Source organism: Oreochromis aureus, linkage group 23 (assembly GCF_013358895.1).
Source record: "Oreochromis aureus strain Israel breed Guangdong linkage group 23, ZZ_aureus, whole genome shotgun sequence".
NCBI lineage: Eukaryota > Metazoa > Chordata > Actinopteri > Cichliformes > Cichlidae > Oreochromis > Oreochromis aureus.
Window position 1 is genome coordinate 4,828,447 of NC_052963.1, and position 27,367 is coordinate 4,855,813.

General features: G+C 40.8%; 1 protein-coding gene across 2 annotated transcripts in view; it reads left to right on the forward strand.

The window, feature by feature from the left end:
• scn1lab (sodium channel, voltage-gated, type I like, alpha b) overlaps positions 1-27,367 on the forward strand; it is a 43,129-nt gene that overhangs the window by 1,723 nt on the left and 14,039 nt on the right. Inside the window, exons 2-18 of one of the 2 annotated variants that reach the window (XM_039607179.1) lie at positions 4,320-4,639; positions 5,353-5,471; positions 5,787-5,876; positions 6,297-6,425; positions 7,267-7,358; positions 10,135-10,407; positions 11,174-11,237; positions 12,106-12,247; positions 12,364-12,570; positions 13,804-14,082; positions 14,654-14,995; positions 17,003-17,135; positions 17,229-17,467; positions 17,580-17,753; positions 20,818-21,174; positions 21,607-22,131; positions 25,385-25,520. In XM_039607179.1, coding sequence (XP_039463113.1) covers positions 4,373-4,639; positions 5,353-5,471; positions 5,787-5,876; positions 6,297-6,425; positions 7,267-7,358; positions 10,135-10,407; positions 11,174-11,237; positions 12,106-12,247; positions 12,364-12,570; positions 13,804-14,082; positions 14,654-14,995; positions 17,003-17,135; positions 17,229-17,467; positions 17,580-17,753; positions 20,818-21,174; positions 21,607-22,131; positions 25,385-25,520 — 3,568 coding nt within the window. In that variant the 5' untranslated portion in view covers positions 4,320-4,372. Of the gene's footprint in view, positions 1-4,319; positions 4,640-5,352; positions 5,472-5,786; positions 5,877-6,296; positions 6,426-7,266; positions 7,359-10,134; positions 10,408-11,173; positions 11,238-12,105; positions 12,248-12,363; positions 12,571-13,803; positions 14,083-14,653; positions 14,996-17,002; positions 17,136-17,228; positions 17,468-17,579; positions 17,754-20,817; positions 21,175-21,606; positions 22,132-25,384; positions 25,521-27,367 lie in introns of those variants that run through there. The other variant, XM_039607180.1, reaches the window with a different exon arrangement.

The window sequence follows — 27,367 nt, forward strand, 5'->3', positions numbered from 1 at the left end:
TTATCATGTAAAAAATCTCAGTGTTTTCTCGTGTAGTCGTTTTTCTTCTTCTTCTTTTCTTCTTTAAACACCACGGACAACAGGACCTTTTGACACCAAGTCAGCTAAAATCATTCTATTTGAGCAATCCAGGTGGGTTTATTTGTCTGTACAGAAGCTGTATGCTGCTTTCAAAATATCTGATACATTCAGGCAGGTTTCCACTTGTTTGTTTCTAAGGCAGCTGCTCTAGCCTTTAGCACCATGGACAGTGAACCGTCTGTTCTTAATGGGGGGAGACTTAACATATTTGCTCAAGGGCATTCAGGGGAGCCATTGAAAGGCACCTTAAAGGACAGATTCAGTCATTTTTCTGAGCTGTCCTAAAGCAGTGCTGGCACACCTATGTCATTTAGTCTTTGATAGAAATTCTGACTGATACTGGAGGATCTAAATCCTAAAATGTAAGGAGCATTTTTGCCCACAGCAATGAGTGTCCAATACTAACCCTTTAAAAATCTCCTTTACATGCTCTTGTTTTGAATTGCATGACACACCTAGATGAGAATCTGTAATACTGCACAAATGAGAGCTTTCTGCATGTGAATCAGATCACTGTCAGAAATGTATACATGACATGTTTTTGGTTTCTGTCAGTGAGTCCAGGGATGACCACACTGATAACAGAGTTCAAAAGTGGGTGTGGATGTTTTGGCTATGGGGTTGGTAAGGCAGAACAGCTAACAACCCACCACCCAGCATCTCATGCTAGACAAGCTGTCAGGACACATGTCACAACACTGGATCCCGAGGCAGTTTTTGGGACACAAGCAGATGTGTTTTATGGGAAATCTGTGTGTGTATGTTCTCTGGGGTTCTCTAATTCTCCTTTCCAGTAAACTGTTGAGTTTGAACCATTGTCTTTTTTGTTTTTATTAATGTTTTACCATAATAAAATATAATGTCTATGTGATTAGTTGAAAAGGCTTGTGATCAATAAAGTTTAAATTCCATAGTAATAGAAGGTAGCTTTCAAATTGGGAACAATCAGCCCGTACCAGATCTGAGTATGACATGAAAGTTGACAGCAGTTATATAGTGTAAATTCCTTTAGCTTTGGGGGGAAGAATAAATAAATAAAGCAAATGCTTCAGATTTAGACACCACAGTGGCATCAGTCTTCTTATTTAACCTTTCTAACTCTAATAAGAAAGCAAATAACCCTGTATTGATTTGTTACCAGGCATAGTTTGGATTTACATATTGGTTGTGATTTAGGTTAGATGTGGTTTGATAGGCATGAGTATAAAGTCTAAATCTGGTAAACTCATATTTGCCAACATCATGGCTTAATCCCTGTACTCTTAGTGGATGACTCTGCATTCCAGACTGTCCCCTGTTTTTAAGACCTAAATATAAAAATTTAAAAAAGAAAACATAAAACATTTTTATACTTTTACCTCCTTTTAAAATGGAAGGCAAATTAGATGGCAGCCGAGTGTGGCAGTTTCAGGTCCTCCATTTCCGTTTGGAAAAGGAAGAAAAGCTGATGATTCAAGGAGACATCACTTTTGAGGTCGCCAGAGGGGAGGTTCCTGTTTTCTGTGGCAGTATAAGATCCCACAGGGAACAGGACCCACCTGTGAGACTGCAGCGACTGGGCGGCACCGTGAACCAGCTGATGGCTCATCAAGGGTTTTTTTTAATTGTTTTTTTGGCAGGGGAGAAAATCTTGTTTGTGTTTCTTCCCTTCCATCCTGTGGGAACAGGGTGGGCCTCTGGGTGTGAAGGGTGGTACAGTAGATGGTTGGCAGGAGGAATCGGGTAGTGTGGCTGATTGAGGGAGGAAGTAATAAAAAGCCTGTAATTAATGCCTGCTTCATTTGTTTCTGCTGAAAGTCACTGGAAAAACAGGCTTTTTTTTTTCTAATTTGAGGCTGTGCGCCAATTAATTAGCAGTAAAAGGACAGTGGCTCCTCTCATTCTGCAGATGCTGCTTTCTCCACACGGCAGAATGCAGCATTAACAAAAAGTAGACCAAGATTCTCTTCAGTGACACTCTCTTTTTTTCCTATTATGTTTTGTTTTTTTTGTTCCTTTTGCTGTCCACCTCTGTTGCTGCTGGCTACTTTTGTGTCCCAGTGAATCAGCTGAAGGCATGTCACTGACTTCAGAGTCCCTTTTGACTGCCTAAGTGAAGACTGGGACCTGCTTTGCTTAAATAGTTTACCTTGTAGTCAGAGACAGTTGTTGTTTTTTTGCCTCTGTCTCAAAGTGTATTGATGGTTTATAACCAGATCATACTTATTATTTTCCATGTGATGATTGTGAGATGATTCCTGTTTGTCATTCACTGGTTATAAAAACTGCAAATGCCACACTATTGTGTTATACAGTGAGGCACTCGATTTGGTATTAGTCACTCAGGACCATTTGCATGTGAAATCTGCTCTTTTCATGCGTTTTCTCTCCCAGCCTTTCAAATGCTTCCAAATCTTTGCAAACTGGTTTCATGTCACTATGTTAGAAGCATAATAGTGATTGCATGGTCAAAATATGAAAGTCATATGTGCCTAATTGTGATGGTAATTGAACATGTCTGAATAAGAGTGGGTTTTTTTGGCGGAACAATGGCAGACTATCTTTTGGGTCAGACCTGCCACATTTTCCTAATGCTTTAAACACAGCTAAGTCTGAACTGAATGAATCAGATCACCATGATTCCTTTCTGCAGGATCTTTTATGGAATGAATAAAACAACAATAATAATAATAAAAAGAAGAAGAAATCTCTGTAAAACTTTAGCAAATGTCTAAATTGGGTATCATTCTAACAGCATGATAAAATGAAAGAGATGTGAAATATATAATAGGAGTGGATATTTTAGGGAAAGCTCTGCCTTTTATTTCTCTGCAGACTTTTCAACTGATGCCTAAATTTGCACCAGCTTTCCATTTACTTTCTATGCCATCGGTCCCTCTACAGCAACCTTTCCACTAGTGCAAACATTTACAGAAACGTCTTCTAATAACCTAGCAAACATAGTTGAACCGTTAACGTTTCTGGCCAAAACTGGTTTTGCTATGACTGTAATGTAGTCATATGTCAAGATGGGCTCACTTCCCCCTGATATCAGCACTGTAAACCCTGTGATGGCAGTTTATCAGTTAGCTTGGTAGGATAAGAACTGTTCAGCACATGGCACAGCTTTTACTTTAGACCTACTTTATTAACCAAGACTAGATGCACAAAAGAGACATGAAATAACAGGGTCGCTGACAGTTATTCACTAGTGACGTGTGTCCTCAGAAGCCTTTTCAGCCTTTTCCTTTTGCGTTGCTGAGGCCACCGAACACGTGAGGTGACGTTAAACAGCCCCAAAAGATAATGTTTTGACCTGTGTGTTTGCTGTTCATTGGGTCAGACTCGGCATTTGTTTTCCTCCAAGACAGTGGGTTAAGTTGATTGCAATAAGCTCAACTCTGGTTTCATCTCATTTCTGCACTTTCTCCCGAGCTTCTTTGAATCATTTGGAAGTTCGCTGGCAAACAGTGAACAAGACAGTCCTACACATGTGCCTCTTTGAGCACAGGGACCTTGTGGGCACTGCAAGATTTCAGTCCATTATGGCTTAGTGTGACCAACGGTCTCCTTGGTGGCCTAACCAAGAAGACCTTTAGATTATTAATGAACTCATCCTATTTTGGACTGATCCTTCACCTTTTTCATAATCATCATCACCTCACGAGGCAAGATTTTTGCATGGAGCTCCAGATCAAGGGTAACTGATAGTTATTTTATATTTCTTCCATTTCTGAAGAATAATCACTTCTTCAGCTCTCCCCTTGTCACCAAACTTCTTGCTGATGGTCCCAATTCCAGCCATTTGCAGGTTTGCAATCTTGTCCCTGTTTTTGGTCTTATCCGTGGTTTTGTACTCCCTACAGAAAGAAATGACCTACTCTAGATCCTTCTTTTTTTTAGTAAAGTATAGCTGGTCATGTTTAGTAAATATTAAAAATAAAGGAACTAATATAATTTTTTTTTGAGATGCTGTGTGTCATTAGTGTTTTCTCTTCTGCTAATAATCACAGCAGTATTTGGGGAGAAAAAGCATTTTGTGCTTATGTTTTGCCCTTCTCACATTCTAGTTACAAACTGTCAGTGATAAATCCAGAAATGTCACATGGTCCAGCTTCACACTTCATTAATATAATTTACACAGGTAGCAGTTCCACCTGTTCGTACTATATTATAACATGTCCCAGGTAGATGACTTCACTCCTCCTACTGGTGCTTTTTTAGGTCTTGGTTCATTTCTCCTTGCCTTCCCCCTGCAGCTACCTATCCCAGCTGAGCCCTTCGCTTCCCTCTGAAGGAGCAGGATGACAAGATGGCACAGCTGCTTATACCGCCCGGACCTGACAGCTTCCGCCCCTTCGTCCCCGAGTCGCTGGCCGCCATTGAAAGGCGCATCGCCGAGGAGGAGGCCCGGAGACCACGGGTGGAGCGCCGCAGTGACAGCGACGATGAAAATGGGCCCAAGCCCAACAGCGATGTGGAGGCGGGGAAATCTCTCCCCTTCATTTATGGGGACATCCCCCCCGGCCTGGTCTCCACCCCTCTGGAGGACATTGACCCCTACTATAGCAATCAGAAGGTGTGTTATTCATGTCATCGCTTCACGTTCCGCTGTAAAAGAATAACATCCAAATGGACATCGGTGGATAACTCTAACACAATTTCTTAGCTTTGCAGGCCTCAAAGTATCATTAAGTACACCAATTTAGCTTTCAATTACGGTATGACTCATGCACTGAATTTTGATACATTACAGGTCTACATTTTCTAGTTCAAGCTTTGCAGCTCATAAAAGCTTGAGATTAACTGCACGATGCCCTGAATAAACTATTTTAAGTGAACGATTGGGCAGAGTTTCCTCCCACATGTCTAAAATCCCGCCAAAGTTGTTCAGGTTTTCTTCTAAAGGCAAGTTGCATTGAATCTGTGGCTCAGACGAACAGGGTTTGTTTTTAAATCACGCCATATTATCAAACTGTAGCACATTTAGCACATGGACAGACTGAACTGTAAACCATAGTGCAGCATTAATGTGCTTAGTCAAGCCAGAGTCTTTTAAAGCCTGGGCCAACAGAGGTGCTAAATGCTAATCTGAGCTGCTGTGCCAGTAGGACTGTGGTGCCAGACATGTCCTGCCTGCGGTGGACTCATCCAGCTGGACATAGCCTAACACGGTCCTTATTACCGTTATAACCAATCACACATACACAGCAGTCTCTTAGGTCTTTTGAAAAAGAATGAGTTTTTTGTATGACACAGATATTAACCAGATTTCTTTTGTCTCTCTTTCAGACCTTCATAGTATTGAATCGTGGGAAGGCAATCTTCCGTTTCAATGCCACTCCTGCTTTGTACATCCTAAGTCCCTTCAATCCTCTGAGGAGGATAGCTATTAAAGTTTTAGTGCACTCATATCCTTTTAGAGTTTGCTACAGATGCAGCTTGATTTGGATTAAAGGTTTATCAGACAAAAGAGGGATTTAAATGGGCTGCTGATGAACGCTAAATATCATGATTGGCTCAGACTTTTTAAGTAGACTTTTTTTTTTAGTCCTTACAGCAGCTGAGCAGTTGAAGAAAAGATATAGTACTGTGTACTGTGACAGTGATGGATGAGGAAATATCAGTTTCAGCTGTTTAACTGTCAGAGCTTGTTGTATGTACCAAACACAATGATATATGCTTCAAGTGCCCAAATACTGCATTATCCTTGACTTTGTTTCCACGATGTTCAGCATATTGATCATGTTCACGATCCTGACCAACTGTGCTTTCATGACCCTCAGTAATCCCCCGGATTGGGCCAAGAATGTAGAGTAAGTTGCCAGTTGTTTATATTTGAATTTCTCGCTGTCCTTATTCAGTTAATTTTGAACACACAGAGACAACAATCTTCAAATCAGGACTATTTTTGCGCTGGGTCCTGATAATTACTTAATTTGTGATTCATAAGATTCTATTGATATCGAGGTTTTAAAATTCCCTCTTAAATGATAAAGCTTATATATGAGTATGTGCCAGACCCAGCCCTACTCCAGTCTACCATGTATAGAAAGTCCGTCTAAGAATCGACATTATAAATAATACAAAACAGACACGATTTAGTGCCTGATTAGATTAATAATGGATTTTTTCGAAAAGTAAGCAGATTTTGTTATATCCACAGTCAGAGGGCAAGTAGAACTGTTATGAGGACGTCATACGCTCAGAAAAACTCATTTCACCTTCTTTGCCAGGTACACATTTACGGGGATTTACACCTTTGAGTCCCTTATAAAGATCCTGGCCAGGGGCTTCTGTGTGGGGAAGTTCACTTTCTTGCGAGACCCATGGAACTGGCTGGACTTCAGTGTTATCCTCATGGCGTAAGTATTATGACAAACACAGTTAGGATCAGCTTAACATGATATGGCGTAGATTACGAGGCCAAATGCTTTTAATTAGCCCGACAGCCTAATAAGGCACACTGAATGTGAGAAAAAGAACAGATCAAACGGAGAGCACTGCAGTAATCTGCAGCTTATTCATGTACGCTTTAAAATTGTGGCCAAGAATCTTAACTCTGCTCTGTTATAATGGATGTGAGCCCCCAAAGCACTGTGTATCTCGGCCCATATTAGTCTCATGCCTCAATGACTTCTGCTATCTGCCTTAAAACTATAAAAGGCAGCCTTCGGCATTACAGTGCTATTTTTGTGTGTGTGTGTGTGTGTGTGACGTTGTATTTGTTACACGCTGATCACGTAATGTAATAGTACTATAATCTTATTGTGTCTGAGAGAGTTCTGTAGTTGGTAATGGTTGTCTGAGGGGCAGTTTTGTTTCTCACTGGGTTTGCCTGTTCTTTGCTGTGTAGTAACTGTGCATTTAATCCTGCAGGTATATAACAGAGTTTGTAAACCTAGGCAATGTTTCAGCTCTGCGCACATTCAGAGTTTTGCGAGCTTTGAAAACTATCTCAGTAATACCAGGTAAGGCCGCGCCTGCTGCCAGCACTCCTGCCTTTTGTCCTGTGTGTGACTGTTTGTCGTTCCCTCCTCTCCCCTTTTCCCATCCTACGACCCTCTTTTTGTCTTGTCACACCTCATGTGTGGGTGCATGATGTGTGTGTGTGTGTGTGTGTGTGTTTGTGCCACACCTTTCTTGAAATGCCCCACATCCCCGCCCACCCCCTCCTTCCTGTCTGCCCCCTCCCTTCCCTTACAGATATGTCACAGAGTTTGTGGACGTGGGCAATGTCTCAGCACTGCGAACCTTCAGGGTTCTGCGAGCCCTGAAAACTATATCAGTCATCCCAGGTGAGAGAGCCATCAAGGCCCATGGCGTTAGGGAAATGCTAATGGCTAACTGGCGCTAACATCCAAACACACACCCCTCACCCCCTCCCCCTCAGCTCATCTCACTGTAGCTAAGCCTGACGACGCCTGTCGCCATCCCTCGTGCTGCCTTCGTCCCAAGGCCAGTAAAAGCTGGAATCTGGCTCCAATCTGCACAGATTGACACGATTCTTAGCTTTTAGATACATCCTTTAAGGCAGAATTCTTTTTGGTTGGAATCTATTCTTGCCTTGGGAGCCTTAAGAGTAGATTTTTGTGCACTATTTCATTTTCCTTTTTGCATGAGACATTGCAAAAGCCGATTTTCTGGTGGTAAGCACTTACGTGTGTAGGGTTCCTCCTTACCTTGTTTTTCCTGCGCATGTCTTGTTCAGTGTTGTCTGTTTTATGGAGAAATTGTGATATGGTGAGTGGTGGTTGGGTAACGGCATTCTGAACACTAACGCAATTCACAGCGCAAACTAACAAAATGTTCATACGCCAGTCAACAACAACAATAGAACCCAGGACAGGTCCAGACGATAACATTGGCTGATCATTGTCATGGCAACAGCAGTCTCCCCAAGCAGGACAATGGCCCTCATTTGTGTATATGAATGTTTAATGCACAAGTCAGGGATTTATCAATAGCTTGTCCCTGTATTTGTCATTTCTTTATGGAAAAATTAAATAATTATGAACTATCCCTTTAAGAAATTTAAACACAAGTATTTAAAATAAATACTGCTACTAATAATAATTAAAATAATTATGATGCCTTTTGGCTGTTATTTGCACTTTACCAAAACATCATAATCAATAATAAAGTAAATTGCATATACAAAAATCAAAATACTAAATAGAAAGGTATAGGCTTTAGCCTTTAAATCCAAGCATATTCCAGTATTCTCTATCTCATTTTATCATATCATAAAGTATTTTGGGTGTCGTCACTTCTTGACACTATCCCACAAATGCTGAAAAATAGGAAGGATTTTTTTTTTTCATTGCAGTGAGTTTCTTGTCTTGGCCTGACAGATCACATGCTCCATACCCTCTGCCTGTTTTCTTCTTTGTCTTATAGTATGTTATTCTTTTTTCATTTCCACTTTGACTCCATGCAGGCGGGACAAGCACACATGTCATAAATCTTCTTTTTGGGGGGTCAGGGCAAATATTAGAAAATGAGGCCCAATGTGTCCTGCCATTCCTTAAAAAGACAATGTGGAGCCCAAGGAGTTGACTTGGCTTCCAGATTCTAATCCATCAAACATCTGTTAAATGTGCTGGAGCAAGCCACACATCCACAGAGCCAGACTGGCTCTCCTGGAGGTCCTATGTTATGTCCTGCACAGTCTTAGATAAATGGTTTTAATGTTGTTGTTGTTGTTGAACGGTTTATGTGAACCATCCACAAAAACTGGCACTGACTCTTTGGATAAAGACCATCATCTATTTCCCCTTTCTATTACTTTTTGTGGCTCTCATAGCTACATTCAGACCCAAGTTAAACACGGTGAGCTCATTCTTTTGTGACAGTGCAAGCAGTGCTGGTGCATGGTGGTATTTTTGAGGAACTAGAACACATTTTGTGATAAAGGGTAATAAAAAAGGTGGTTCTGTGAAAAAAATGGTTGTTTAAAGAACAGTGATGTAAATATCTCATCGGTCTTCTATGTCATGCCACTCTGTTATGGGAATTTACTTTGTTAAGAGGTTTAACGTTCTCATTTTCTTGGTAAGAGTTAGATGAGCTGATATCATTCTCAGTTGTAGGTTAAGGATAAATACCAGGCTTTAACAGTCATGCAGTTTTCCCAGCTGACCTGGCGATATATAAATATCAAAAAACATATCAGCCATCAGCGTCAAAAACTTAAATAGAAAAGTTGTAGATTAATTGTGCCAGATAAAGTGTTTGGTGTTCCAACGAAAGCCTAGGTTTGTTGAATTGTAGCAGAAGAATTTTGGAACTGAGCCAAGGGGTTTGTGTTATCATCATACGGTCTTTATGCATCAAATTTGATGTCCTACTAAGTATATCAATCTAGTGTGGGTTTGCTAAACATTGCTAACATCTTCCAGTCTATATAATATAATTTTCAGCAAGAAACTAAATAATACTACTTGATTCCACCATGCACAAAGAAAATGTTCAAAGGTTGCAGAAATAATTTGTCTCTAAAGCTCATAAACAAAACCGTAGCTCTTCAACATAAAAAGGCTGGGGTGCGGTCTTCCCTGTATGTGGTGACCCATTTTCTTTATGCCTTACAAACCACATGTGTAAGAAATTCATGAGACCAGTTCTGTGTCTCAGAGGATAACAAAGTCACCCTCCAATTTATACTGCACGCCACTGAGTGCATGTAGCAGCAGGTTTTCAGTGATCCCACAGTACTATGCACTGTCAAAAAAAGAGCTCACTTGAATCGTTTCAGTGACAGTCAAATAAAAGCAATGACTTATTAATGATCATTTTCCCAGAGACCCCAAAACCATAGCACTGTGATGGGCATGAAATACATAAATTTCTCTAGGGGTTTATTCATGATCAGCAGTGGTCTGTGTCAGCTTGGTTTCCAGTATGACTGCAAGTAGTTCATACAGGAACCTCCACTGCAGATCATTTTGGCTGCTTTCTCCTGTAAGCTGTTATTAGCTTCTTTACCAGCTAGTGGCTGCAATTAGCAGGCGTTAATCATTCTGCGATGTCCCACTCCTACCCCCGTACCCCCTTGCCTTCTCTTCCATTTAGGTTTGAAGACCATTGTTGGTGCACTGATCCAGTCAGTGAAAAAGCTGTCAGATGTGATGATCCTCACCGTGTTCTGTCTCAGTGTCTTTGCCCTTATCGGCCTCCAGCTCTTCATGGGCAACCTGAGGCAGAAGTGCGTGCGCATTCCTTTGGGCAGCAACACAACTTTGAACAACACACATGAAAGCAACAACACACTGGTGAAGAACGTCACATTCCTGGAGAACATCACAAAAAACTCCCTCGACTGGATAGAGTACATCAACGATGAGAGTAAGCCAAATGAACTGGCGTGAAAGTGTTTCGTGTCTACCAGGCGCTCATAGGGGTTAAATACAGTCAACTCTCCCACCCTAGATACTGGCTACGTTATAGTCAGAGATAGGTCAGGGTGGTGGCGGTAGTGGTCGAGTGGTGGGGGGAGGTCAGGCATGCTGGCTTGTTGCCGTGATAGAGAGTGACAGCGATGGCTGGGAGCAGGCGTTGCGCTCTCCAACAAGAGCTGGTGGGAGAATGTGGCAAATGTGCCAGATAATCGCCACAACAATAAAACCCTTCACTTTCACCCCCTCTCTACCTCTCATCATTCTCCCATAGCCCATCTGTGTGGCATGAGCAGTTTAAAGTGTTAGAAAAGGGTGACTCACTGGTTATCAACAAGACATGCACCGGCTACACAACAATCACATAACAAGCCAGAGAAAAAGAAGATGGATACAGAGAGATTAAATTTGCATTTCTTTTAAGACCTAAAATGAAAAAGGGATAATAAAAAAAAACATTTTTGCTGCTAAAGATAACTGATATACTCATTACACAGTTAAATGATGACATGTGCTTATATCATGAAAAACCACCAAACAGATGAGTAGTGTAAAAACAAATCCTTTCCTTCAGACTTTTTACGCCATGTGCTAAAACTGAAGAAAAACCAACAGGGTGCATATTGTCCTTCTTTTCCCACCATTACTCATATCCACCCCTTTAATGCTTTGATGTTGCTGTGACTGACCAGCCCTCTGTCTCCTCTACCCTCTAGGAAATTACTATTACCTCCCTGGCCGTAGGGATGCTCTGCTCTGTGGAAATGGCAGTGGTGCTGGGTAAGACTCAAAATGTTTTATTTATATGGCCAATTAGACTACACCACAAAGCTCAGTATATGTACACAATCAGTTTTGACACTCGCCACTGTGCAGAAGCATTCCAGGAATCTAAACTGCTGCTCTTTCCTCGAGTAAATGCGTAAAATCTAAGGTTACATCATGCTTGTCAGTGTGCTGTACTTGTGTTAGTAGATTATTTATCCTTTTTTTTCTTCTTCTTCTTTGTGGTCTGCTTAGTAACTCTAAGTAGCTCTAAGTAAGGCCAGACTCCCTATTAACCTCCTAAGCCCCAAGCCTAACTGATCTCCTGCCTTTTGCCCCCGTATCAGGGGGCGTTGGGGCTTAAGAGGGTTAAAGTCTTTTGAATGCTATCTCTCATATCATGTTAACTACTGCAATATCTCAGGGGGTTAAAGGCAAATGTTTATATTTGTTGATGGAAAATTCCTCAGTTATTTTCAATGTCTGTCTCACACTTTGTTCCAGGTCTCAAGTCAGATTGAGCAGGTAGTTTTGTAATTTGTAATTGATTATTGAAGTTGTTTTTATGACAGTAAAGGCTCGTGTATAGCTGGAATATATAACATTAATTATATATTCCAGAGAATCATTATGGAAGCTTTTAAATGGACAGTGATACTCTGTTATATGCAGCAGTGTCATTAAAGTAAATTGTCTCTATCTGTCAGAATGGACAGAGGTATGGTTTGTTTTGTTCTACTATACTTTGCATTGACAGTATGCATTGTGTAAATAATAACTAAATTTCAGGGTTCTGATCCCTCAAACTTACTCTTATTACTTCTCTTTTAAAATAATATACATCTAAAAAGTACATCTAATCCAAAGTGTTGTTTTCTCAAAGGGTCTGCCCAGAGGGCTTTTCATGTATAAAAGCAGGTCGCAATCCAGACTACGGCTACACCAGCTTTGACACCTTCAGCTGGGCCTTCCTTTCCTTGTTCCGCCTCATGACCCAGGACTACTGGGAAAACCTCTACCAGCAGGTGGGTAGGCCTCTACAGCGTCACTGTGCCTTATTTCTGAGGACTAAAGGGTGCATATTGTGCCCATTTCTTGTTTTCTTGTCTTAAAAATAATCCCACTGTTTTGGATTTTGCAGACTTTGCGTGCAGCAGGGAAGCCCTACATGATCTTCTTTGTGCTGGTGATCTTCCTGGGATCTTTTTACCTGGTCAACCTGATCTTGGCTGTGGTAGCCATGGCTTATGACGAGCAAAACCAGGCCACCATCGAGGAGGCCCAGCAGAAAGAGGAGGAGTTCCAGGCTATGCTGGAGCAGCTGAAGAGACAGCAGGAGGAGGCACAGGCAGGACATTCATCTTTTTTTCTTTAGAACTGATATACAAGTATCCTCCTGTCTATAGCTATTTAATTATAGTGATTATCTGAAACATTTTATTTGGCATTTCTTTCATGTGGGCATCATGTTAAATAAGTGTCCATATTAATTCATGTTGTTTCAAACTGCTGAGGAAAGAGAAGTTTGGGAGCTTTGTTTTTATTTATCTTTTTGTTAATGAGGCCCAGGCAACTCTGGAGATATGCTGTTGTGGTTGACTGGAAAATATTAGATGCCAAATTAAATAATGTAGTTGTTCAACTTTTAAATGAACACACTTGGAATAAAACGGGTGGAATGGCTTCGTTTCTATTGCGTTGATTGGTCTCAGCACTGTCTGCAGCAGATGCATCATGGCTAAGCAGCCAGTGGTGCTGAGTTGAGTGGTATCTTCACAGGATGTTGCTGATTAGTTTGCAAACTACACTCTATAATGGCACTGTCATTTTTCTTTAATAGTGTAACTCTACCATCAAACATTGACCAATACATTAATTTTCATTTTTAAAAAGTATTTGTTTAACATTCTAATGTGCTTGTTTCTTGCTTCCTTATTATATTCATGTACATGAGTCATTTCATAGCTGCCTTTTCAGGGCTCCTTCTCCACCTCTGATATCTCCTTCAGTGGTTCTGCTCAAGCATTCAGATGTTTTTATTACCCCTCAGCAGTAAAAGGCTGATGGGGTATTTCTGTAACCCGGGCAGGAGGGCAACACAGACATCCAAATTTATGAATGCCATAACTCAAGAGCTTTCAAAGGGACTTGATACCAAAGATAAATCTACTAGGAGGTTGAGGGGTTGCCATGAGAGACTGTTAAATTCTTATGCTAAAATATATTATGTGTTTTACACTGAAGTGTAGCACATACACATTTCCAAGACATTCCTATCACAATAACGCTATATCCAATGAAACAGACAATGTGTTTCATTTAAAAAAGACTGTGAACTAAGCACCTAAGCATCCACACAGTTTGTTGTTTTTCTTGATAAATGTTATAAATGCAAGAATGGTTTAACTGGAAATAAACAAAAGTCAATTTTTAGAAGGTATCTGAGACATGTTTGACTGTTACTGTTTCTGCTGCTGCGCTCAGCTGCCAGGCTACTCTCCTCCGCTTCAGTCCGCCAGAGCCTCTGAGACAGTCGCTGGGTTGCTATGACAACTGTGTTTGTGTTCGGATTGGCTGGCAGGTTGCCGCGGCAGCAGCCACAGAGAGCGGCGAATACAGCGGGAGAGGAGGCCCTACCTCCGAGTCCTCCTCAGGGACATCTAAGCTCAGCTCGAAAAGCGCCAAAGAGCGACGCAACAGGCGGAAGAAGAGGAAGCAGAGGGAGGAAGAGGAGGAGAGGGGGTGCCGTGACAAGTTCCACAAATCTGAGTCTGAGGACAGCATCAAGAGGTCCAGCTTCCGCTTCTCTATTGATGCCAACAGGCTTTCTTATGAGAAGAGATGCTCTTCACCCAACCAGGTAAATAAAAACGAGTTCAATAAAATCAAGGCAGGGTCGTCTAATATTTATTCGAATCAGTATGCATTTGTGAAGATGTGATGTAAAATGAACAATCTTGCCTTTTCTTTGCAATGTCAAAGAATCCTTGAAAAATTACTGATATAGATACAGATCTATATCAGCTTTCCAAGGTCATCCCTTGTAAGCTTGGCCAAACCTCACACTGGGTAAGATTTTTAATGAAACTATGTAGAATTGTATGACTAACCATACCAGCAACTAAATGAGCTGCAGACTGTGAACAGATCCATCTCTAATGGGGTAAAAAGACTAAACATTACTTGTTTATTATTGATGCCTAGAGATGCTAGTAGAGAGAATATATTGAGACAGACTAACTATTTCATCTTTATGCTAAGTTAAGCTAACCTCAGTAGTGTAACCTCATGTTGGCTGTAGCTCTGGAGGTTACCATTTTCCAGAAGTACACGGGTAGAAAATGTATACGCTTCAGTCAGGTTCAGTTAGATGCTGCATTTTGCCTCATGTCCTCTATAATTACTTTCCTTACTCATCTAACCCCCCCAAGTCTCTTCTCAGTATCCGTGGCTCAATCTTCTCACCTCGGAGGAACAGCCGCGCCAGCCTTTTCAGCTTCCGTGGCCGTGCACGAGACATGGGCTCCGAGAACGACTTTGCGGATGATGAGCACAGCACCTTTGAGGAGAGCGACAGTCGCCGGGGTTCCTTGTTCTTGCCCCGCCGCCTCGAGCGCCGGTGCAGTGCTGTTAGCCAGACCAGCCTCGGAGCACCTCGGATAATGCTGCCCGCCAATGGCAAGATGCACTGCGCAGTAGACTGCAACGGTGTGGTGTCACTGGTTGGTGGAACTTCTGTAACAACCTCTCCTGTAGGTCTCCTGCTGCCTGAGGTGACTTAACGGTTTCATGGTTTATTTTCCCATTGACTTCCTCCAGTTCATACCTTTCCCTTTATTTGATTTCCTCATTCTTCTGTTGTTGAAAAATATATATGAGATATCATATTGTCATATTATCTTCTCATTACATTGGTACATATTTCTTGACAAGGTCTGTAGCTGTAAATGATGCAGCATTGTACAACAGTACTATTAATCTTACAAAACCCAACACTACTGCATGAGATATTAGATAGAATCAGAAGGAAGGTAACTGGGTACATTTGCTTGAGTACTTCACTGGAGATTTAAAATACTTTTACTTGTAGTGTAAGTGTTTCTATGTCCTGCTGCTTTCTACTTTTTCAATGCTCATTTTATACTTTAGTTAGCTAAAGATACTTACTAGTTTGCAGATAATTTGCTTTATTATTATCTAACAGAGGTGTGGACTCGAGTCACATGACTTGGACTCGAGTCAGACTCGAGTCATTAATTTTATGACTTTAGACTTGACTTGAAAAAATGTTCTAAGACTTGTGACTTAACTTGGACTTTTACACCAATGACCTGGGACTTGAATTGGACTTGAACCGGTTTACTTGAAAAGACTTGATATTTCACCCCAAATCTAAAATTTAACACGCATATTATATAGAAAGTGTGCACCATTAATTCAATTCATTCATTCATTTATTCAAACCACACTCCGTACCTATGTGTGCGTGAGCTGTAGCACAGCCAATCAAATTAACCAGATTTAAAAAAAAAAAAAAAAAAAAACGTTCAAAAATGCTGCGAGTAGTTATTTTTTTTCCAGGTACATAAACTATGAAGTAGTCAACAAAAAACTGAAATGCAATATGCAAAACATGCAAGAAGAGAATCACAGACAGAGATGGAACAACTTCCAACTTTGTCCGACAGTTGAAGTTGCATAAAGAATGGTGGTGCTTCTCTTTTGCTACGATGAGATAGCTGACTTCATCTAACTAGCAAATGTTGTCCAGGCTACATTGGTGATACTGTTTTTTTTTTAATGTGTATGATATTTTTGTCATGCGATTTTAAAGCCGGTCCTACAAGCGCATCCAAGAATAACATGCAGCTTATCTCAGAACTGTCAGTGAAAATTATTCTTGGAGCTAAGTTTAATTGAGCTGCATTTTATAGAGGTGCAATTTCACAATTTGTGTATATTTTCTAAGTTCAGTATTTCATCATGTGTTGAGAAAAACAGATTTAAAAATTACATGGTCTAATATTTACATTTAGCATATAACTGCAACATTCTTCTTTTTTTTTTTTTTTTTTTTTTTTTGTAAAGACTCGAAAGGACTTGAAATTCAAAGTTTCAGACTTGTGACTTTACTCGGACTTTTACACCAGTGACTTGAGACTCGACTCTGACTTGGCTGACATTACTTGAGACTTGACTTGTGACTTAACGATAAAGACTTGAGACTTACTTGAGACTTGCAAAACCATGACTTGGTCCCACCTCTGTTATCTAACATAAGAAATTTAAGTAATTAAAATCAGTAATTAAAATCATCAATAACTGAAACTTTAAAGAGGAAGATGCACATCAGCAGATCAATAGTTGTGATCAATAATACGTATATAGTGCTGTGTAGGATTATGACTCTTAATCAATGTTCTTTAAATATTTTGATTATACAGATTTTGTGCTGTTAAGCTACATAGTAGAAATCTAAGTTGTAATAACTTCAAAAAAAGTAATTTTTTTTTGCAAAACAGTTCTGCTGCATTAAATGGCAACGTGTATTTCAGTGATAGTAATAAGACACAGAGGTGCAGCCTCACAGTGTACCCTCCCCAACCCAAAATGGTAGGTAGAGTGGATCAGGCCATGTCATGTAGGCCCACTGAACAGTGAGAATCAGGTTTGATGCAGAATCTGATTGACTTGGCCTTTCTTTTTATCTTCTTCTCTGGAAAGGTATCGATCATTTAGTTTCCACTGAATTGTGTTTTTTTAATTGTATTTTTTTATAGGGGACAACTACAGATACTGAGCTTAAGAAACGGCGGTCGGGTTTCCACCAGCCATCTATGGATTATTTAAATGAACCAGGTGGCCGACAGAGAGCCATGAGTGTGGCCAGTATCCTCACCAACACCATGGAAGGTCAGGTCACACACATTTGTAAATCCAGAGAAATAAAACAAACTGCATTCTGAACCCATTAAAACTCATGAAATTGTTTTTATTGCACTCCAGAACTTGAAGAGTCGAGACAAAAATGCCCTCCTTGCTGGTATAGATTTGCCAACACCTGCCTGATCTGGGATTGTTGTCCTGCATGGCTGAAAATCAAAGAGATTGTCAGCATGGTGGTCATGGATCCATTTGTGGATCTAGCAATCACAATTTGCATAGTCCTCAACACACTTTTCATGGCCATGGAGCATTACCCCATGACGAAAGAATTTGATAATGTCCTCTCTGTGGGAAACCTGGCAAGTATTCATTGTGTTTCACTTAGACTTGACAAAACCAGAACCATTGTCATTGTGAGTCGTCTTTTATAATCTAGATTGATTTAAAACTGCTTTTATTCCCCATTGTTAGGTGTTTACGGGCATCTTCACAGCAGAGATGTGCTTTAAGATTATCGCTCTGGATCCCTACTATTACTTCCAGGAGGGCTGGAACATCTTTGATGGCATTATTGTTAGTCTCAGCCTGATGGAGCTTGGCTTGGCTAACGTTGAAGGGCTGTCTGTACTCAGGTCCTTCAGATTGGTAAGATCACTGACAGATACGCTGGGTTCAGAATGCCTCCAATAACAACAAGATGTTTCAATAAAATTCTCTTTAATAATGAGGGAATGATGTAATAACAGCACATGAAAGGCATCACTGAAAGTTACTATTGTCTTTGGTGTAAAGTGAGATCTCCCTGTAGCTTTTTGACTTTTGCTAGTTGTAAAGAGAGACAACAAGTAGGGTAATGGACTTGACCGACCACTCAGTGGTTTACAAATCGCATTCACCCATTAACACATCACTTAATTTAATGCACTTTAAGTGCTATGTCTGCCTCACATCCATTCCCACTGAAATTTCAAATGACCACTTAGCTTAACATGCTTGTTTTTGGATTGTAGTTTCAGTAGATTATTAAAGTTATTAAAAAAACAAATCTGTTCATCTAATATGTGGCAAAAGACAAGACGTAATTAGAAGCACAAAAACAACTTGCCTCACTCAAAATGAGTGAGACAGTGGCCACCCATTGGTTTTCAGACTTCATATTGAGCTGAGGATTTTCACTAAGAAAGCAGCGGATATCTCTGACAAACTGAGAACACTGCATGTCTCAGGGCCTCAGACACACAGGCTAAGATACTGGTTGGTGACTTCTCATAACCCACGGTCACTACAAATGTGCATTCCTAGCCAGTTGGCAAGTCATTGCTGGCTGTCACCAGGTGAAATCTGCTGCAAATTGGATGTTGCTCTAAAGACCTTCTTGTGAATGCTTTGGCTGCGAGCAGATTGCTGTGGTTGCCCAAGACACTGTCTTAAAATAAAATAAAAATACTTGTCATTTTATTCTCCGAGCTATGGTGAAACTGTAAGTACCATCATGCAATCTGGAAGTGGAGAACAGTTGTTCCTTACCATTGCTACCAACACACTTCTACAGGGAGTGCAGAATTATTAGGCAAGTTGTATTTTTGAGGAATAATTTTATTATTGAACAACAACCATGTTCTCAATGAACCCAAAAAACTCATTAATATCAAAGCTGAATGTTTTTGGAAGTAGTTTTTAGTTTGTTTTTAGTTTTAGCTATTTTAGGGGATATCTGTGTGTGCAGGTGACTATTACTGTGCATAATTATTAGGCAACAACAACAAAACAAATATATACCCATTTCAATTATTTATTTTTACCAGTGAAACCAATATAACATCTCCACATTCACAAATATACATTTCTGACATTCAAAAACAAAACAAAAACAAATCAGCGACCAATATAGCCACCTTTCTTTGCAAGGACACTCAAAAGCCTGCCATCCATGGATTCTGTCAGTGTTTTGATCTGTTCACCATCAACATTGCGTGCAGCAGCAACCACAGCCTCCCAGACACTGTTCAGAGAGGTGTACTGTTTTCCCTCCTTGTAAATCTCACATTTGATGATGGACCACAGGTTCTCAATGGGGTTCAGATCAGGTGAACAAGGAGGCCATGTCATTAGTTTTCTTCTTTTATACCCTTTCTTGCCAGCCACGCTGTGGAGTACTTGGACGCGTGTGATGGAGCATTGTCCTGCATGAAAATCATGTTTTCTTTGAAGGATGCAGACTTCTTCCTGTACCACTGCTTGAAGAAGGTGTCTTCCAGAAACTGGCAGTAGGACTGGGAGTTGAGCTTGACTCCATCCTCAACCCGAAAAGGCCCCACAAGCTCATCTTTGATGATACCAGCCCAAACCAGTACTCCACCTCCACCTTGCTGGCGTCTGAGTCGGACTGGAGCTCTCTGCCCTTTACCAATCCAGCCACGGGCCCATCCATCTGGCCCATCAAGACTCACTCTCATTTCATCAGTCCATAAAACCTTAGAAAAATCAGTCTTGAGATATTTCTTGGCCCAGTCTTGACGTTTCAGCTTGTGTGTCTTGTTCAGTGGTGGTCGTCTTTCAGCCTTTCTTACCTTGGCCATGTCTCTGAGTATTGCACACCTTGTGCTTTTGGGCACTCCAGTGATGTTGCAGCTCTGAAATATGGCCAAACTGGTGGCAAGTGGCATCTTGGCAGCTGCACGCTTGACTTTTCTCAGTTCATGGGCAGTTATTTTGCGCCTTGGTTTTTCCACACGCTTCTTGCGACCCTGTTGACTATTTTGAATGAAACGCTTGATTGTTTGACGATCACGCTTCAGAAGCGTTAAATTTTAAGACTGCTGCATCCTCTGCAAGATATCTCACTATTTTTGACTTTTCTGAGCCTGTCAAGTCCTTCTTTTGACCCATTTTGCCAAAGGAAAGGAAGTTGCCTAATAATTATGCACACCTGATATAGGGTGTTGATGTCATTAGACCACACCCTTCTCATTACAGAGATGCACGTCACCTAATATGCTTAATTGGTAGTAGGCTTTCGAGCCTATACAGCTTGGAGTAAGACAACATGCATGAAGAGGACGATGTGGACAAAATACTCATTTGCCTAATAATTCTGTACTCTCTGTATATTTGTGAATGTGGAGATGTTATATTGGTTTCACTGGTAAAAATAAATAATTGAAATGGGTATATATTTGTTTTTGTTAAGTTGCCTAATAATTATGCACAGTAATAGTTACCTGCACACACAGATATCCCCTAAAATAGCTGAAACTAAAAACAAACTAAAAACTACTTCCAAAAACATTCAGCTTTGATATTAATGAGTTTTTGGGTTCATTGAGAACATGGTTGTTGTTCAATAATTAAATTATTCCTCAAAATACAACTTGCCTAATAATTCTGCACTCCCTGCATATATATATATATATATATATATATATATATATATATATATATGTATATATATATATATATATATATGTGTATATATATGTGTGTGTATATGTGTATATATATGTGTGTATATATATGTGTATATATATGTGTGTGTATATGTGTGTGTATATGTGTGTGTATATATATATATATATATATATATATATATATATATATATATATATATATATATGACAAAACTATTTTAAATTCCTAAATATATTCCGTAATCCTAGACAGGCATCTGAGTTCAGAAGATTTGACACAGTCATTTCTTTTCCTCAAACAGCTGAGAGTCTTCAAACTAGCCAAGTCTTGGCCCACTTTGAACATGCTCATCAAGATCATCGGTAACTCTGTGGGTGCTCTGGGAAATTTGACTCTGGTGCTGGCCATCATCGTGTTCATCTTCGCTGTGGTGGGCATGCAGCTGTTTGGCAAAAACTACAAGGAGTGTGTGTGTAAGATTTCAGAGGACTGCACGTTGCCCCGCTGGCACATGCACGATTTCTTCCACTCCTTCCTTATCGTGTTCCGGGTGCTGTGCGGAGAGTGGATAGAGACCATGTGGGACTGCATGGAGGTGGCAGGACAGACTATGTGTCTTATCGTCTTCATGATGGTCATGGTCATTGGAAACCTGGTGGTATGGGCTCAATATTTTCTTTTAAGTTTTTCACCTTTGGGCAGCCATTAAGCTACGTACACACTGGACATGATCTGCTCGCGGCACATGTTGTTGAATCTGATGAATCTGGTTGCTTGTGGACATTTTATGCTCCAGTTGCCTAGGTGAGCTAACATTTTTACTACCAGGTCATATATCAGTTAGCTGTATTCTTCACTCTAATTGGTCGTTGCTTCAGGTGCTCGCTTGTAACTTGAGCAAGTTTCTTTTTAGGAAGTTTACCTCTAAACATCATTCGCTTTCTATGGTATCTAGTCGCCAGGTTGCTGCAAATCATTTCTGGGGTGTACGTAGCTGTAGAGTTTTTACCAAATGTCGACTTCATAGGGCAAAGAGTTAAATCTGTATAAAATAGAGTTTTTATGTTTTCCTGCCATGACTCTTTCCTAGGTTCTAAATCTCTTCCTGGCTCTCCTACTGAGTTCATTCAGTGCCGACAACCTGGCAGCAACCGATGAGGACAGCGAGATGAACAACCTGCAAATTGCTGTGGGCAGGATCCAGCGGGGCATCGCATTTGTCAAAAACTCAATGCGGCAGTTCCTCCAGAGCTTGTGCTTTGGCAGAGGCGGAAAGGGCTCTGGTCTAGCTGAGGAAAGCAAACCCCTGGATGAACTGCACAGCAATGGCAAGGGCAACTGCATTTCCAATCACACAACAGTGGAAATCACCAAAGACCCCAGTGGGGTGTACATGAGGGAGGGCAACGGACGACCAGGAGGGCTGGTGGTTGGGGTCAGTGTAGGAGGGGACAGTACGGGAAAATACCCAGTTGAGGACTGTGACTACATGTCATTTATTCATAACCCCAGTCTGACAGTCACGGTGCCTATTGCTGTGGGCGAGTCAGACTTTGAGAACCTAAACACAGAAGATTTCAGTAGCGACTCATCTGACGTGGAGGGCAGCAAAGAGGTAAGATGAAAAATGAAGTGACTGACGTATGTCAGATTAACAGAAATCTCTTGAATGACACAGCTTTTGTATTTGATTAGCTCCTTTATGTGTAAACTTAACACCCAATAGAAGTCAATCAGTCTATGAACAAGTCAAGAGATTGCCTTTTGAGAAAATTTTCAGACAGTCAAGCAGTTTGAAAATAACCCACCTGCTGACTCATTTGTACATGCATCATGCTGTGTTGCTGAGGGAATCTGCTCGAGTTTTTAGTCAGACCTGCAGCTCTTGGCAGTAGAATAAGATACAGCGTTACAAATAATGACTCAAATTTGCATTTCGACCAATGAAACAGTTTAACTTTGACCATATACATAAGGCTGTGTGTCTCTGTAGTATTTCATGTAGACTTGCTTAATTTCTTGTTTTCTTTAGGGGACATATGTGTGCCTGTGTGGAGAAAGACTTAATGAAGCAGCCGTATTATTAGAAACGTAGAGATGTTGCTCTGTGAGCGTGCGTCCGGACGTGAATCAAATGTTTAAACAAAACGAGTTACCTCACCCTTAAGACATGTTTTTTTTCTCTAATTCATTGCCTATTCTAGTAGAGCAGCAGCTACATTTGCTCTTAAGCTTTGCCAGGCTGAGAGAGCACTGAGACTGTGCTCCCTGGTGATGTCAACCTGTTACTGTGGGTGTTTTGCCAATTATCTGTGATTCAAAACAACCCAGAAGACTATTTATGTCTATGTCCACTATATTATGTCCATGGCACCTCATCATCCATATATGAATCAGGCAATGGTGATCTTTAAACCCTGTATCGAGGGGTTGGTGAGCCATTATATTCATGCAGCAAAAGATACTGTGTTGTCATAAACTCAAATTATAGTAAACATCAATTTAAACATTAGGAGCTACACAGGTGAGGAGTTGGTGGATGTTCTTATTGCATATGTGTTGTGTGAAACGTGTCAACCCACTGTTTTTGCATTGCTGTTAGGAAATGTGTATTTGGGACAGCTAAAGTCATATTGTCTGAGGATAAGTGGTCCCCCTGTTGTGTGTTGTGGGCTGACCAGTGAAAACAGATTTGAGGTTGTATGTTAGCTTTTGGTGTGTATGACTTACTTTGTTTAACCCCCCGTTTGTTATTGCAGCGGTGTCACAGGCGCTCTCAAGGTTTTCAGTGAGAGGAGAATTGTAAGACCTCTTTATTGTACCATAGCACTAACCATGAGGACTGCCTATGCCATTTACAGACAAACAACACACTTTTTTGTCATACCTTCAATGGATTGCCCATTTTCGTTCTTTGCCTGGTCTGCCCTCCGTTCCCCTACCCCACCCTACCCCTCCTTCTTTGCTTTATACCCTCCCTTTCCCAAACAGCAGGACACTCACTGCTGTAATCTCTGAGTCCTTCTGTAACCCCCCCACCCCACCCGCCCCTTTCATAATTTATCTCTGAGCATCAGGCTGTATTGCAGTTCCAAACCATTAAGAATGAGCAACACCACCTCTTTTTCCATTGATAGATAAACTCATCTAACATGACGTTTGCTTTTGATTTCATTGCTTGGTTTTTGACTTGGTTTTGGGACTTGATTGGCATCAAACACTCCGAGCTTGAGAATGAAGGAAGAGAGGAAGAGGAGAATGAAGAGGAGTAAGGGGGAAAAAGATGAAATGGGGGAATGAATTTTGCTTTAGCTGGACAAAATTCATTTGTCTGGTTCATAGCCCATGCATACATACATGAAAAACTTGTTTTTGTGTCTTACTTGAATAATAGTGGAATGATGAAAGATTCTTAACAGAATTCTTTCCGAGAAGAAAATAAAGAAATGCTGATGTGTAAATGATGACTTTTGCAGGGTGGTAAAACAGGTAACACATGGCTGGTTATACTGAATCAGAGTTATGTAAATGAGGACAAATGCTTTATATATGAAATTGGCCCATACATGCTTAAGAAGCCACCTCTGTTGTTGGCGCTTCTGTCCCTGTGTTATCGACTTTTGTTACACTGCAAATATTTCATCACCTGATGATTAAGTCTACCAGTTATTATCCTGATAAAAATATGTTAGGTTAAGACTAAAAGCCTCGTATGTAGTTGACATCCAGAAGAGGTAACATGGGTCTCTTATTAAAGGTGAGAAATAGAGTGGGAGGAAACCACCCTTCCAGAAAACACTTGCAAGCAGCATGCTTCCATCATTCCCATGCCGTATTAGCTGGGTCCCACGGCAATCAGGGCTGCTGCACTGTCAGACCGACATGAGGAAACATAACACCATCTCTGCCCAAAGAAAACAGACAGGAAGCCTTGCGTCACCCAAAAAGTCTCACTATATGCAGATGATTTTGTAATGGACATCACTGCATGTGAGGGTTTCAGAAAAGTGTTAGCAGTGTACATAATTCACGGTAAGGAGGGCAGAGAGAAGGTTGAGGTGGAGGACAAAAATCTTAGTTCTGGATGTTTCTGGGTATGCGTGGATGCTAATTCCGGATGTTTTACAAATGGGAACCCAAAAAATACCTGCCAGACCACATGCTGTCTTATAAACAGTGCACAGTACTGGTTTTTGCTGGTAAGCTAATGTGGTTCTCCGTCTACTTCAACACAAACAGAAGGAGCTTGTACACTGCTTTCAAGGAATGGAAATAAATGGTGTTTTCATGTCACTGAGGAAAATTTTCAACGGCAGTTCTGGGGGTGGATTCTAGGATTGAGGGTGGGAAAAGAATTTCAGATCATAATTTTTAGAAAATAAATGGGATAAATATCTTTAACAAATTCATTTAGAGTCAGTTTCAGTGGACATGAAAACACTGGAGCACACGTTCTGCTTGGTACTATTTCAGGCTTGGATTGATAATGCACTGGAATACTGCATGAACTATTCCTCGAACTGAGGTCACATCAAACGTACCCACAGTGCATTTCCATAACGCCAACTTCCCCATGCCACGTAATCTGATTTGAGCCATCAGATAAATCTAATTCCTAAGCCTGTAGGTACATTTGATCGATGCTGCATGTGATGATGATGATACAATGACTTTAAAGAGCCCAACTCTGTGAGCTATTACAGTGCCTAGTCCTCACACTATGGTATACAATCGTGGCACTGGGGTACATGTGACTGGAGAATCACAATGATAACCAGCTCAGAAGGTTGGCTCCTATAACCAAGGGACCACAGTGTGATGCATTGTAGTGTGACTTTGTCCTCTCGTGTCCTTCCTCGTCCATGCAGAAGCTCGACGCAGAGCCCCAGCCACTGAGCTCATCGGAGGGGAGCACAGTCGATATCCGCCCCCCCGGAGATGGGGTTGATTCAGTGGAGCTGGAACCAGAGGAGTCACTGGACCCAGAAGCCTGCTTTACAGAGGGTAAGTGGGATGCAAGGGTGATAGGCAGGGATGATGATGGAAAGTGGGAACGTGGACCAGAACGAGGAAGATGGGGAGACAAAACACTTCCAGAGCACATTTCAAGACTTGGAGTAAATTGCATTAACTGCTTGTGCTTAGCACAGGTCTGTCTGACTAACAACTGAGTGACAGTGAATTCAAATGCTCAGTGGAACAGATAAAAATGTGGTCTGTGGGGTTCTGTTGTTTTGTAATGTAACCTGACATTTTATCTGACATACCTTTAGTACCATTAAAGCTACTTTCAGCTCCTCTGCTGTTCATAAAGGGGTCACTACAGCGGGTAGCTCCGCATATTTAATTTGGGAGATTTTTATGTCGGATGGCCTTCCTGACGCAACCCCAGGGGATTTGTGTCTCCTCCTGGGATCGAGGCAGAGATATTTTGCTTGTTAGGTGTGTAAACCACTACTGGAGCCACCTCCAGCACAATCATGAATATGCATATAACAGATGTAAGCAAGATATTATGAGTTGCATTACATGTGTGCGTAAAACATAGCAGCAGATGAAAGCATAAGACCCCGAATTGAATAACAACAAAGAAAATGTATAATTTTATTTTAATACTATTCTATGTTACTAATATGTCAAATAGAATATTAACACCCTTTCAGTGAGCAATCATATTTTAACTTTCAGTAGATTTTGTATGCTGCTGGAAAGTTTTGTGGGCTCTTTTGATTTGTTTTTTTAATTTTGTTTTTAAGCTTTTGCATGTTCATTAGATAGCATAGAAGAGAGGCAGGAAAGCTGAGAGTTTGTGGGAGAAGACGTACAGCAAAGGACCTTGGGTCAGAACCAACCCTGGGCCACTGCATTCAGCCTTGTGGCATCTGGTTGCCTACTCAGGTTGTGAGCTAAACAGGCATGCTTAACATTTGACTTTGATTTTAATCACTACACTTTAATAGTTTGCAGTGAAGCATGGCTCACAGATCTAGAGCAGTAAGCTTGGTTGGTTTATCAGTTTTTGCATAAAAAATGATTGAAATCAGTAATTAACGACATTAGGACATTTCTGGATGTTTGGATGTTTATTCCAGTCACTTTAAGGTTATTTACAAAATAAAACCCCTCAAACAAAAAAAGCTGACTGATTTGTTGTGGGTAATTTTGTTAACGCATTCAGTTAGATCAAAAAGTGATTACATCAAAGCTCTTCTTTGGTCCCAACTACTAAACGGCATCTTCTAAGTTTGCTGTTGCCATCTGCATACATAAAAATTCCCATTCACTACTTAGATTCAGAGTCCAGCCAGAACCTCATAGATCTGAAATAGAATTCTCAAAATTCCTTCACAAATAATGATGTAGTTGCTACAGGATAGCGATTGCTGTTAAACTGTGAGGTGACATAAGTGCTCTGCAACCTTGCTTTCGTATAGGTATACAACCCGTTGACAACTATTTGAGTTGGATGGACTACTCCAACGACTTACTGTGCCAATAATATGGACTTATTGGCACAAACTGACTCAGATTGATCTCGGTGTGTTGGCAATCTGTGTTCATAAATTAAACCGCAATCATTTGTAAATGTTTACCAATCTGTGTGAAAGTGAATCCAGACGGTCCGAGTCAGACCTAAATGTTTGGAAATTGGTTGCCTCTCACCAGCTAATCTGAGCAACAGCTTTGCAATCAAAGTAGCACCCAGAAATTCAGAATACAACACCCTCAACCTCTGGGCAACCATTTGGTCACAACAACTTATTGCAGTCAATCACAGAATATGAAAATTCTTCAATAAAAACAGTCTGGGTTATATATGACTGTGTGTGGGGGGAGGGTTGACTCTGATC